This window comes from Bos javanicus, chromosome 14, assembly GCF_032452875.1.
Source record: "Bos javanicus breed banteng chromosome 14, ARS-OSU_banteng_1.0, whole genome shotgun sequence".
Lineage (NCBI taxonomy): Eukaryota > Metazoa > Chordata > Mammalia > Artiodactyla > Bovidae > Bos > Bos javanicus.
Genome location: NC_083881.1, coordinates 497,468 through 511,269, shown reverse-complemented (window position 1 = coordinate 511,269; position 13,802 = coordinate 497,468). Strand labels below are relative to the sequence as shown.

The 13,802-nt window shown below is 63.9% G+C and overlaps 1 protein-coding gene across 1 annotated transcript; it reads right to left on the bottom strand.

The window, feature by feature from the left end:
- Positions 1 to 3,764: 3,764 nt before the first annotated feature.
- SCRT1 (scratch family transcriptional repressor 1) lies at positions 3,765 to 10,133 on the bottom strand. The gene is made up of 2 exons (XM_061438269.1): positions 9,282 to 10,133; positions 3,765 to 7,324 (listed from the first exon to the last, which is right to left on the bottom strand). The coding sequence occupies exons 1-2, from the start codon at positions 9,394 to 9,396 to the stop codon at positions 6,381 to 6,383; spliced, it is 1,059 nt and encodes a 352-aa protein (XP_061294253.1). The 5' UTR covers positions 9,397 to 10,133; the 3' UTR covers positions 3,765 to 6,380.
- Between the last annotated feature and the right edge of the window lie 3,669 nt (positions 10,134 to 13,802).

Genomic DNA, 13,802 nt, shown 5'->3' with positions numbered 1-13,802 from the left:
TCCCGGAGCCGCTAACTGGCCCAGGGCCGCGGCGCGCATACCTTTGTAGTCCGCTGGCGCGCGGTGCACCCTGGGAGTTGTGGTCTCCTGGCAAATGCAATCCCGGACAGACGAGGAACACGCGGGGCTTCCGGGCAGCTGCAAACAAGCCTCTGCTGACCGCTGCCTGCCCCTTGTCCCGCTCTATAAACACAGGATTTCGTCATTTCTCAGCTCAGGCGCAGAATTTGGGGTTGTAGTTATTTATGAAATGCCTAGTGCGTTAACGTCAGGCTGACACCCAGCGCGTCTACCGAACGTACATCCCGCGGCACGGTCGTGCTCTGTGAACCCACTAATTACCACCGTAGGCACCCACTTTTCCTCCGCTTAGGCTGTTCAAACACGCGCCAGGTCAGAGAACGGAGGGGGAGAAAGGCCGCAGTCCTCGCATTCCGGGACTTGTGCCATGCCCACCTATTCCCAGGGTGGCCACCTCTCCCCTGCCCAGGCCCCCACAGTAGACAAGCCAGCCCGCCTCTCCACCCGCCCCGCTTCTGCCTTCATCTGCAGACTTGCAGAACTTCCCGCCTTCCCCACTTGGGCCAGTTTTGCCAGGGAGTTAGGATCCTGGGGTGTTGATTCTCAGGGACCCAGAGGTTTCTGTTTCATTGCACAGTCGGCAGTCATCCAGTCGTTGAATGAAGCAACCAATACACCAAAACAACTGCACAGTGAGGCCCGTGCGCGGGCAAGGCCGATCTTACTTGGTTTCACAAACATTTGGCAAAGAGCATGGAGTGTGAGTATCCTGGATCTCCAGATGCGAGGGTTCACCGGGAGTTTAGGCCTGGTTTACACAAGAAACACCCCTAGCCACAGAACCCACTCCGTTCACTCCCATGGGGTAAGCAAAGCTGGGAAGACCGCCTCTCTGAAAGCAAATAAACCAAGAGGCTCAGCCTGAGATCAAGCCTCCTTCCTGCCGGACTCGCTCCTGACCCTCTTACCTCAACCAACAGGCACCTGGGACCCTGGTGACATGTTCTCCCACTGGACCATTTGCGGCTGAGGCCAGCCTGACATCCTTACCTGGCAGGCTGGAGCTACCTGGCCCGTGTCTTGGAGTAGCGTGTGGAAGGGCTCGAGCGACCTCATCAGGCTGGAGAACCCCTCTTGCCTCCTCACAGGCCCGGCCTCGGTGGATCAGGAGTATCCCCTTAGCCAGTGTCCAAGCACCTTCGTCTATTCATAGGCAGAGTTGGGCCACTCAGCGCTAGGACTCAGTATAGCTCCCAAGGGAGGATGGAAGGAGGAGAGAGTCCTCTCAGGAACGCGCAGCAGGGCTGAGTCCCGGGAGCTCTGCCTTTCCCTCCCTATCCCTCTCCCAGGCAGCTGGTGGGAAGCCCCCTAACCCGTGCGCACGCGTCCCTGGGAGCCTTCGGGACTTGCCATCCTTCAGTACCGAGCCCTGACTAGAGGGCCAGCCTGGCTGGCGCGCTGATTGGCAGAGGAGAAGATTGACGGCTCAGGCTGCCTGTTGGCCTGGAGAGGCTGAGCACAGTAGCCACTGACGAGTGAAGGTACGTGTTGGGGGCGGCTCCCTGTGTCCGCGTCCAGGCTCCTTTGCCTTCGGCTAACATGAAGCAGCTGGAGTGAGGAGACCAGGGTGGGCCGAGGGTCATCAAAGAGAACCGATCTGACCCGGGACGTGAGGGAACCAAGGGTTCCACCGCTGGAGTTGAGAGATCAGGGCCTCAAGCCAATGAGAAGGCACGGACTGTGAAGGCACCAATCAGGAAGGGCCTCTGTACCAAGGCGGGGCGGGGCCTGTTTGAGGAAGACGGGGTCCTAGGTTGATACAGGGCGGGGCCTCCGGGGAGGGCGGGGCCTACAGCCCTGGTACCTCTGGATCCTGATTGAGGTGCTGCCAGGGTCACAGCGAAGAGGCACGAGGGAAAACGTCAAGATAGGTGGGGTCTTTTGGGGACAAATGTGCGTGAGGAGTTGTTGAAAGAAAGCTCAATGAGGAATCTCCCCCTGGTGGAAGCAACATCTGTCTTGGGACGAGGAATCTGCAGGCTGGCGGAATGAAGGGCTGGAAGGGTTTGGGGATTTAGAAAGAGCCTTGGGCTGACTCCAGGTTGGAGGCGCCTTGGGCCCGTGAGAGAAGACCCTGGACACAGTGGTCAGCAGCCTGCACCACACCACCCATCCTCTGGATTGCAAAGTCCTGTCTATGGACACCTGTGGAGACAAGGCTAGGCCTGTCCCAGTCACTGGGGAGGCAGCCTCTACCCGTCGTCCACCCCAGCCGCCCATCAGAGTCCTGGAACAGTCAATCCAGGCCCCAAAGCTGAGGAGCCTTGGGGAGGACTGGGCCTCTAGGAGCCTCTCTTCCTGCCAGTGGGACCCACTCAGGTATTCAGGTTCAGATGGGTGGGGTATTGGGGCAGAAAGTGAAAGTGTTAGTTGCTCAGTCGTGTCCGACTCTTTGCGACTCCATGGACTGCAGCCCGCCAGGCTCCTCTGTCCGTGGGATTCTCAGGCAAGAACACTGGAGTGGGTTGCCATCCCTTCTCCAGGGGATCTTCCCGTCCCAGGGACTGAACCCAGGTTTCCCACATTGCAGGCAGATTCTTTAGGGTCTGAGCCACCAGGGAAGCCCAACTGGAGCAGGGCTTAAGTCAAAGGCAGCCCTTGGCAAGCTGCTTCTCTCCCTGAGGGTCAGACTCTTCATATGCAGATTGGGCAATGATGCCTACCTAAGCTCTACCAATACTGGGGGCTTTCATCCTGAGGTTATGAAGGCTGACAGTGCTCCCCAGAAGGGGGTGCCCACCTCAGGTGATCCCACCCTGAAGCAGCAGGTCTACTGCAGGTCAGGCTTTCCTGCTGTCCACACCAGTGGAGTCTGGTGGGCCTGTCCCCTGCCAGGGTGCAGACAGCTGTGCTGGCCCTGGGCTGATCCAGTTTGACCACATGTCTGCAAAGATTTGGAGCCTCTTAGCTCATGCCTACCTACCTGGTTACCAAGGGCATTTGCTGGGGCAGGAGTCTATGTTCCTTGGTTGTCTGAGCCCAGCACAGCCCTGCCATTCATCTTCTCAACTTGACTCACCCTGTCTAGAGCCTAAGGGCTGGGGGTGGCCATGGGAGGTTCTTATTCCTTGGGTATCTCCTCCCCACAACCAGCCCGGTCCAGCTACCAAGGAAAGCCTCCTCAGTGTGGAGACATGTCCCCTGAATCTGGAAGTCAGGATGTGGAAAGCAGGCTGCAGGAAGGGGTCTGCACTTCCCATTTCTCTAGTGGCATTGAGGAAGGCTTGTTGTTGGTTGTCAGGCCTGTCGGGGCAGCAGGAGGTCTTAACAGAAGAGTGAGGATACCCCAGGCCACAGGATTTACAGGCCCTGCTGTACCCACTGTGGCCGTTCTAGATCAGTCCTGGGCTAGACTTGACTTAGGCTCCGCACTTCCTGGCACAGAGAAGATTTACCTGCCATGGGAGGAAAGCCAGCTGCTTTGCCTTCAGGAGTGTCCTCTTGCATTTGGTCTGCCGAGCCGGCCCTCCAGGGTGGAAGACTGTCCTCTTGCCAAAGAAAACACATGCCCAAAAGGCAACGGTGAGACTCCAGGGCTGCATGGGTAGACTGCCACTCCCAGCGCAGGGCCTGCACCTGCCTGGCCTCTGAGATGCTGCAGGCCCAGAAAGATGCCCCCCAGACTCCTCAGTGTCTCCTGCGGCGCGGGCCCAGCCTTGTATACATCAGCCCGACACTCCAAGTTCTATCAAGAGTGGCATTTATTCTCCTCGTGGAGGTGCGGCGCTCCGGGGAGCTGGTGCTATTGTGCTTAGGAAGGAGGTCTGTCCGTCCGTCCGTCTGTCCGGCCGGCCCGGCCCCAAACGGGGGCGGAAGAGGGGCGCAGCCCGAGTAAAAATCCCGGCCTGTTCCGGGTGGGAGTATGTACAAGGCGGCGGGGTGCAGGCGGGGGTGGGGGCAAGGCAGGCCGGCGGCCGCAGCCCCCACCCGAGGGCCCCCGCATCTCGGGCCCTACTTATAGAATCAGTACAAAATAGGTGCTACCTAAACGTTCCTTCTACCTGAATTCGCTAAGTCGGTTATTGTGCTGCTTAGTTACAGGGGCGGGAGGGGGCCCATGGCTTTCCACGGCGGCGGGGTGTGGGGAGAAGCGGGAGACCCTGGCCGGCCCACGGCCCTCCGGCCTTCTCCTTAGGTAGGTAGGTAGATAGGCGTGTAGGGTAGGGTGGGGCACCTGTGTGTGCCTGTGCATGCGGGTGTGCCCAGCACAAGTGGGCAGGCCCCGGCCTGGGAGCTGTGTGAACACTGAGCTGGGATGGAGGGGTCTTGGACATGAGCCCTGCTGTGCCGGGCCCTGAGGCCCGCGTCCACCCCTGTGGGAGCCGCTGGGCCTGGTACCCACTGGGATAGGGCTGGCCAGGTCAAATGCTCCAGCATGCACCTTGTCCTCTGACCTGGGACCCTGGCCTGACGTGACAAAGCTGCCATTGCCAAGGGATGGAAGGAATGGGATTCGGTATGGGTGGCACTGGGCCTTGGGGCCCGGGTCTGTGCCACCTGAGCTGAGGACCCGGGCCCAAGTCAAAGCAGAGCCCCCTGTGCCTAGCACTGGCCCCAGCTGGGGTGGGGAGGAGTGAGGGGCCCACGCTTGGGTCTAGGGACCGCGGCTCTCTCTGCACCTGTGACCATCCCTGGCCCACCGAAGCCGGTTGGATCCCTCATCAACATGCACCTTCCCGCAGGTCGCCGCACCCCTGGCGGACTCAGCAGTGGGCCTGGCACATAGTAGGTGCCTAATGAAGTATGGGTGGGTGATGGACGACTGAAGGAGGGGTCTTGGGGACAAACACCCCGCCCCGCCCCTGAAACCATTACACCCGCCGGCCTCTGCCGTGGGAGGGGGGGAGGGGAGGGAGGGAAGAGCAGGAGAGTGGGGAGAAAGTCTGCGCGTCCGGCCCCGCGCAGCGTCCCTGATCTAGGGGCCTATGGGGTGGGTAGGGCGGGGGGATACCTGATTCTCAGTAACTCTAGAGGCGGCGGCAGCTTCGCATGCAGTGCGCATTATTGCTCTATAGTCGGCTTCGGACTAACTAAGAGGGACTGGGAGCGGGCAGCTCCGGGAAGGGACGGGAGGGGGACTGGGGCTGCATGCAGTGACGTCACAAAGGCGGCGGCCAATGGGGCGGGCCCTTGGGGCGGGGTCGCCGCCGAGGCTTTGGCATAGACGGGTGTAAGTTGGCAACAGAGTGAGGGCGGGGTCTGGGGCTCCGGGAGGGGGCCGGCCTTTGAGAGGCGGGGCCTGCGGCTCCCGAGAGGCGGAGCCCAGGTGGGCGGGGTTCGGGGGCGGGGAAAGTGATCCTGGACATCCCAAGCCCCCGGCGTCGGCGGGAAGGATAGGGGCCTCTGCGCCCCTTCCCGGACCCGAGTGCAATCCGTTCATAAATAAAACGTACAAATACAGAAAGAAAACCCGACGCATCCGCAACCCCCCTAGGGGGCTTTACCCGCAAAGCGAATACAGAGAGGTGTGTAGAGGGCCGTGCCCAGGCCTGCCTGCCAGGCCCCAGGAATCCGTCCTCCAACACCGAATGCCCGGGTACGAGGGAGGGGGCCCCAGGGCAGGGCGGGAGCGGGATCTGAGGAGGTCGGATAAGTCCATGCGGTTTGATATGCGTCATTATTATTCGTTATGGAGGACAGAGCCCGGGAAGCTGGGCTGGAAGAATTCGGATTTGGCAGAGGATGCGAGGCAAGGGTAGGAAAGCGGCTCGGACTGAGGCCCCGGAAGGAACCCAAGGGAGAGAGGTGCCGCCGTCCGCCCCAGTCCCCGATCCGCACTCGTCTAACACTCCCGGGGCTCAGCGGACACCGAGAAGGAGGCGCAGGTAGCCTCTGCGCCCCTCACCCTGCTCCTCCCCCGTTGTTGCTCCCCGACGTCTAGGCCGCAGGCCGGGCTTCTGGAAGGCTTGGGAAGGGGTGGGGAAGACCTGAGTCTCTGCCACGCGATCCAGGGGCGCAGAAGAGGGAGGAGGGGGCGCTCCCTACCTCACCCCACCCCGGTCTCAGAGACCTAACTCGGAGATGAGGTTCGGTTCTGGGTCTCCTCGACCCTATTGCTGGGAAAAAGCCTGGGGCACCCTGGAGGGGAAGGGAGGGGGCTCGGGGTGGGTCTCCCCTCGGGACCCTATTGCTTGAAGGGGCCGGGAAGGCCCCTGGCGGGCGGGGCGGGGCCGGGCCCCCTCCCCCTATTGCTGTGAGGAGGGGCCCGCCCTCCGGCCCCTCCGCCTGGTCGCCGGCGGAGACCTCCCTGGGGGCCCGTATTGCTGAGAGCCAACCCGGCTGGCGGAGGTACCGCCGCCCTAGGCCTGCACAGGGCTAAGCTGCGGCGGCGCGGTGGGCGCAGGGGCCGAGGGACCGCCGGCGGCGGCGCCCTTGAAGCAGGCCGACTCGTAGTGCTTGTTGAGATAGGACTTGAGCGCGAAGCTCTTCTTGCAGCGCTTGCACTGGAAGTGCTTGAAGGCGGAGTGCGTCTGCATGTGCGCGCGCAGGTTGGAGCGGTCGGCGAAGGCCTTGCCGCAGTGCGCGCAGCCGAAGGGCTTCTCGCCGGTGTGGGAACGCATGTGGCCCTGCAGCAGCCAGGGCCGCGAGAAGGCCTTGCCGCACACGCCGCACTTGTGGCGCAGGTCGTGCGTGAGCAGGTGCATGGCCATGGCCGGCATGGACACGTACACCTTGCCGCACGTCGGGCAGCGCCGCGCCAGCTGGCTGTCCAGGCTGCGGTGCGTCTGCTTGTGGCGGCTCAGGTTAGACGACGTGGCATACGTTTTGCCGCACTCGCCGCACGCGTGCCGGCCTCCTGAGCTGCCGGCCCCAGGCCCCGCGCGGGCCTCGGTGCCCGCACCCGCGCGCGCGCCGCCCCGACCCCCAGCCCCCGACCCCGCACCGCGCGTGCCCGCCCCGACCCCGCCTCCGCCGTCGCCGTCGGGGGCCGGCGCCGAGGCTGCGGAGGGGGCGGCGGCGGCGCTGGCGTTGGCTGCCTTACGACGGGAGCGCCCGTCGGTGATGAAGAAGGCGTCAGCTGCGTAGCCCTCGCTGACCGCCGCGTCGCCGTTGATGTAGCCACCAGCGGCTGTGGCCAGCTCCGGGCGCGGGGTGGGCGGCGGCGCCGAGCCCGCGGCCGCCGGGCCCAGCTCTCCCCGCACGGCCGCAGCGTACATGGGCTCCGGGGATGGCCCTTTGAGCAAGGCCGCCTCGGCATCGCCATCGTAGACGGAGGCGGGCCCCGCGTAGTCGTTGAGGTATCCTAAGGGCCGAGGCGGACAGACAGGCAGACAGCGGGAGGGGAACAGGGCAGCAGGCAAGACACACAGGAGGGTGGCAAGAGACACCGGGGCCGGCCAGAAGGGAACGGGGAGGACAAAGGAGAAGGGGCCGAGGGAGAGCGGGGCAGGGAGGATGGCGACGGCGGGGAAGGGAGGAGAGAGAGGAGAGATGAGCCAGGGCCCGGCCGGGCTGCACCCCGCCCTCGCTGGAGGAGGGAAAGACTCGCATCTTCGGGCGCGGCTGCCCGCGCCCCCCCCACCTTCCGCGGAGCTTCAAGGTCAGGGGGGAGGGGCGGCGCTTCCCTCGCCCTCCTTCCCCTCCTCCCCTCCCCCTCTCCCTCCCCCTCGGGTTCTCCCCACTTCAGCAGTTTTCCTTGATTATGCAACACACTGCAGAACCGCAGCGCACAAAGCCAGGACCGCCTGTCCAGGGACCCCGTCGCTCCTGCTCTCACGGTTCCCACTGGCTCATCCACCGTGCCCAGAGCCTGTGTCCAGCCTCGATGCTCACCTGTTCTGGTGCTCGGGGTCTCCCAACAAGCCCTGGAGAATTCTACCTCCCTTTCATCTTCCAGGTCTCCCACTACTCACTAGATTTGACCACCTTCCGTTCCAGCCCTGTCTCCCTCCATCCACTCTTGTTTCTCCCCACCACTCCTTTCCGTCATCCTGCACCGTTGGGTACCACCTTGTTCCACATTACTCCCTCTCCCCAGGCCCTAATCCTTTGTGGGGACTTCCTGAACCCCAGGAAAGGTGACCAGGAAGACACTGTGTTGGAGGCAGTGCCAGGGCACGCACCAGTGGACACCTTCACAGAGACAGGCTGCAGGCAGGCAGCATTATTCATGCCTGCAACTGCGGTTGTTCTCAAGGCATGAGATGGATCTCACAACCTCAAAGTCACAAATACACACCCCGCACGACGCAGAGTCTGGCTTCTTCAGAGTTACCCTCAGCCTCTCAGACTGTAAATTCTGGAGTCCCTTCAGGGTGGGCCGCACCCTGAGCCAGGCCTGCACCACCTACTCACGCAGGGTCAGACATGTAGCCAACCAGACACACTCTCAGCTGGGGTTGCCAATCACATGGGCACATCGCGGCCTCAGAGTCACATGGTCCCATGTAGTGGCACACAGACAGGCACACACTGATACAGGGTCACACACAAGTGCACATAGTCACATGGCCACACGCAGTCACATGTGCACACAGGCTTGAACACAGGCTTATGCTCCTGCAGGTCACACTTGTTTTTCCACCCCAGGCTGCTGGCACTCCCAGCCCCCTTGCCCACTTGCTAGCAATTGTCCTTGAATTTGGGCGCCCTAGCACAAAGAGCCTCCCCCTGCCTCCAGCACTTGGACTTCCCTGCCCACAGCCCACCTGCCCACACCCTTCTCCCTGACCCTGCTCCAGGGATGGGGGCACTGCTACTGCCTCTGCCCCGACAGGTGGGCGGCCCCCACTGGACCACATGGCTACTCCCTGGAGCTCCTAGCACTTCCCTGCTGGCCCTAGAAGAGGGGGCTAGAGGTGCAGCCAAAGAAAAGAAGAGGGTTCTGAGGCAGGCTGTTTCTGAGTGTGGTTTGCATACATTGCTGGTTCCTGACATGGCAGCAGGGTCCATTCTGTGTTGGTCAGGGCGCGGGTCAGTGTGTTCCTCCTGTTCCTGACCCCTGTTCCCCACATTCTTTCCTGCATCCATGTTCTCCCTGCTCAGCCTTGGCTCCGTTCTGGCCTACCTCTGCGTTCCCCTCTCCCCACCCCCATCCCCATCCCCTCCCAAGTCCGCTTCAGACACTGCCTCCTGCTGGTTCTGATTCCTCCGAGCCTATAGCCTGGGGTTCCTGGTCCCTCCAGCCCCACTCTCTGACCCTCTACCCCTTCCAGCACTGAGCCCCTCGCCCGCCGCCCCAGCCCCATCCCAACTCGCACCTTTCTCCTGCAGTCGCACGCCGAGGTCGCTCCGGGCGCGCCCGTAGGAGCTCTCGAGGTCTGCCGAGGAGAATGTGTCAAGTTTGACCTTCTTGACCAGGAAGGATCTGGGCATGATTCCTGCGGGGCTCCGGCGCTGTGGGCCTGCGGAGCCGGGACGCGGGGGGGCTGCGGCCGCGGCGGGGCCCCGTCACCATCCGAGGAGCGGCTGAGGCAGCACGGGTCCCCACTCTGGCCTCTGGATGCTGCCGCGCGGTGCCGTCCTCTCTCCTGCCTGCCCGTCCTGCGTTTCCTCCTCTGCTGCTCCGGACCCCTCTTTTTCTCCTTCCTTCCTTCTCTTCTTCTATTCTTCACTGCTCTTCTCTTCTCTCTTCTCTTCCTTCCTTCCTTCCTTTCCTCCTCTGGTCCCGGCTTCCCAGCCCGCAGTGCCGCCCCTGGACAGGCGGGGGAGGAGGCTGGGGGGGCGGGGAGGGGGGGGGAGCGGCTCCGTCCCGGGCCCGGAGGCTGCGAGTGGGTGCAGGGCTGGCCCGGCTCCGCGGCCCCCTTCCCCTCCCCCCCGCCGCCGCGGCGGAGCTTCAGTCAGCGACCCCCCATGCCCCCGGAGGTAGCGGCGCGGGGCCTGGAGAAGGCGGCGGCGGCGGTAGCGCCGGCAGCTTCAGCACCGCGGCCAGCGCCGGCCCGGCCAGCACCTCGGCCAGCGACCGGGCGCGCACAGCCAGAGGGAGCGGCGAGGGGCGGGCCGCGGGGGCTCGGCCGCCGGGCGGGGGTCCTCTGCGGGGGTCTCTGGGAGCCTTGCTTTATTGTTCTGCAGCCGGAGCGAGCGGCGGCGGCGACGGCGGCGGGCGGGGGGCGGGGGTCCTGGGGGGGAGGGGTGCTCGGGGAGGGCGGGCCGAGGGAAGGTGGGAGGGAGGGATGGGGGCTTCGGGGGCGGGGCTCGGCGCTCGGACAGCTCCCGGGCCCAGCCTCCTGCGCCCGCGGCCGCCTCTGCCTGCGGCCCGGCCGAGCCTCCGGCTTTTAAAGCCCAGGAGCGACAGCAGGGGGAGGGAGGGATGGGGGAGAGGACGGCGGAAATGGCTGCGCGGGGCCTGGCCCCCGCCAGGGTCTCCTGGGAGGGGTCTTGGGGATGCCGCGGCTCCAGCTCGTGTGGAGTTCCCCCGAGAGGTTCCGGGAACGGAGGCCCAGACGTCCGCAGCATTGTGCGGCGTGGGAGGAGAGGTGGGAGCAGGCCTGGGGCCCACGAGCCCGGACTCGGGATCTTTGAGGGAAGAACACAGGGCGGACCCCAGAATGGTCGGTCCGGCCAGCCCAGCTGTCGGGTGTGGAGGCGAGGGATCTGCGGGGGCAGGTGGGGGAGGCGAGCGGAGAAGCAGCGAATGCTGAGGCAGCGAAAGCGCCGTGTGGAAGTGCTGCGCGCACCCCGTGCCGCAGTGTGTCCCTGCCGCTCGGTCACCCGGGCTGACCCCGTGCCCGCTGGAGAGGCCTTCTGCACCCCCGCCCTTCCCCCAAGGGGCGGAGGTCGAGCGCAGCGGCGTCGCAGCGAGAGGAGTGTGAAGGCGGAGAGGGGCTGCTGTGCCCTTGCTCCAGAAATTCGGTTTCACTGGTGGTTTTCCGCCCTCCCGCGCGCCTGCAGCTCCCCCACGCGGCCCCGCAACCAGGCGGATAACCCTTCCCCCGGCCGCCCGCCCAGAGTTTGCAGCCCGCATGACGTCAGGCCCAGCGACCAATGGCTGGCGCGGGGGTGCGGGGAGTTCCGGGCCGCACAATGGCCGCGCGCGGGGACATATGTCCCCAATTAGGGCCCGGCGCCGCCATTGTCCCCTCACGCACCCCCGCCCGTGGCTCGGGTCTCCCTGCTCCGAGCGCGCCCCCACGCGGCCCGCTGTCTCTGGGGACCAAGGTCGCAGGGGCGGCCCCGGGAGTGTGCGGGCGCGCCCCAGCCGGGAGCGCGTGCGAGGCGGGGGTGCGCGCACCCGTCGCGGCGAGCGGTGACCTTGTGCGGGGCTGCTGGTCGGGCCCGCGGACCCGGCCGGGCGCGCGGCGGGAGGGCCGCTCTGGAGGCGCGCTTTCGGCGGCTCCCCGCCCTCCGCGGATCTCTCGGCTTTACCTAGCGTCGCAACAGAGGAGCCGAGCGAGCGTGGCTGTAAGCGAACCGGCCCGGCGCGGGGCGCGGCAGGGACCGCAGGCCCGCTTTGTGGCGGCGGCGGGATATTCATCTTGCGTGGCTGGTGCTCCCGAGGGGCGGGGGCGGGACGCGGCCGCCCCCTTATCGCGGAGCCGCAGCCGGCGGGACCGCAGTGGGGGTGGGGGCAGGGATCCCCCTCGGCCGAGCGGTTCATCTCTGCCCCTTCCCGGGGGGTCCCAGCGGAGGCGCAGCCGGAGGCGCGGGGCCAATTAGCATTTTGATTGCGGGACTGGGGGCCCATCTGGACCGAGGCCTAATTACCGGGCGAACCCTCGGGGCGCCAGCGGGACGTGCCAGGCGCAGTCCCTTCAGCCGGAGCTCCCCACCTCCCGCAAAGTCCGCCCCAACACTGCAGTCGAACCGCGTCCCTGTCCCCCTCCGTTGGTCCCATCGCCCGGTCGTCTGTCATGCGCTTTTGTTCCTCCACCTCGTCCTCTTTCACTCCCCTGGCCCACCCTTTGGCCCCACTCCGCCACCTCTTTCCTCAGTCCCATTCCTCCATCGCCCTCCACTTTCCCCTCATTTCTGTCTTCCTTCAGCCAACTTCTCTGTTTCTCCTTCCCCGGCTCCTGGTTGCCAGTTCCTGCCTCTCTGTCAATTTCCCATCCCCTGGCTCCCAACGCTCTTGATGACAGGGCGGTGTCAGAGCACCGACACATGTGTCCCCCGGCCAGGCGCTCCCAAGGGGATCGTCTGGGCCGCCCTTGCTTGCCCTCGTGTGGGTAGAGCCTGCAGCCCCTGGGACGCCCAGCAGGGAGGGGCAGCTGGGCCTAGGCCCTGGCCATCAGTCCAGAACGGCCGTGGTGTGGAGCACACATGGGGCCCGTGAGCAATTACTTAGTCCTCCTTGCCTGCCTCTTTTCAGGCATCCTGAGGTTGAGGTCACTGTGCCCCACAATCGGGTCCAGCCCACCAGGGAGAGGCTGGGAAAGGACAGTTGGAGATACTAACACTTTTGGAAAGTTGCAGCCCCTTCCCCTCAGGCCACCATGAGTCTTCCACTGGGAGCTGGAGGTATAAGGGGCCTTGCTGCAGAAGAAGAGACCGGGGTCTCAGTGGCAGACCCAGTGGTTCCGCGCACTCCAGCACCCCAGGTGTATGCACATGCTGCGCCCCGAGGAGCCTCTCAGCCTGAAGGTCTCGGTTGCCCCGTCCTGTTTCACACTGCAGCAGCAGCTCCTCATCCATGTCAGATGGGAAGGATTTGGTGTTGGTTCTGTTCCTCTGCCTGCCTCTGCTTCTAGGCATGTGAGGCCTGGCAGGTCCCAGGTAACCAAAAAGTTAGACTTTAGCGGGACACTCGCAGGTATCTTACTACACAAGAAATGAGACTTCACCAGAAAAGACATTAAACAACAAATATGCAAATTCAGGTTTGGGGGTTTGTTTTGTTTCTTTTTACATTTCATTATAGAAAATATTAGATATGCACAAAAGTGTAGAGCGTCAGACTGTGTGCCTGTCACCACCATCACCTAAGACCAGTTCACAGCCAATCTGGCCTCCTTTCTGTCCCTCCCCCCATCACAAAATGGCACTTTTCTCTTAGGAAATAAAGACATGAGAGCAGGTGGGTCTGGCTGTTGTATCAGAGACCCCCTGCCTCCTGCTGTGAGTCAATCTAGCCCTGCCTGGGGATACTAGGAAGTCCCACCAGACCCTGCCTGCTTCCTTTTTGGGCAGGAACATCCCCTTAGCCTGCTGTGTCCAGGGTCTGCAGCTGGCTATTGGAGAGGCCAGCCTCCCCAAAGTGGCCCAGGTCCCTCCTCAGTCTAAGGGATCCAGCTGCCAGAACTGCTCACAGTCTCTGTCTCTCATCCTCAGCCTGAGCTGTAACTCCCAGAGAACTGAAACATCTCTGTGTCGAGTTCCACGTGTTAACACAGTGTCTGCCCGATCAAGTCACGGGGCACTTGAGTCCAGGAGTGTTCTTTGGGGAGTTTTAGAGGAGACTCCAGAGCAGGGGCAGAGTGAGCCCTGGGGAGGAGGGAAAAGGTGACCGACCAGAGGAAGGCCAGCAGCGGGGCCACCAAGGTCGGCTCTGGCAGCGGGCAGCCGGCTGCTATCCCGCCTGCACTGCAGAGAGGCTTGTTGGGTGGTGGCCTGGCAGCCTGTACTTCCTGATACAGTGTGGGCCCCATATGCTCGCTTCCCTGACTTTGCCATGGGATTGCCACTTTCATTCAACATCTGCTCTGGAACTTCGTGCCCATGGCCTGGAGCAGGCTCCTCCCCCGGTCTCCCCAGACTGAGGACCAGGCTTGCGGCCTTCTCTCTGCTGCCCGTTTACCTTCTCACTCTCACAGGAACCTGAGACCACACTTCCCCACCAAGGGCAC

Excerpts from the sequence above, each read along its gene's own strand:
- SCRT1 (XM_061438269.1), bottom strand. The coding sequence starts at position 9,396 with ATGCCCAGATCCTTCCTGGTCAAGAAGGTCAAACTTGACACATTCTCC. Across the intron at positions 7,325-9,281 it reads CGTGCGACTGCAGGAGAAAG|GATACCTCAACGACTACGCG; the intron begins GTGCGAGTTGGG and ends CTCGGCCCTTAG.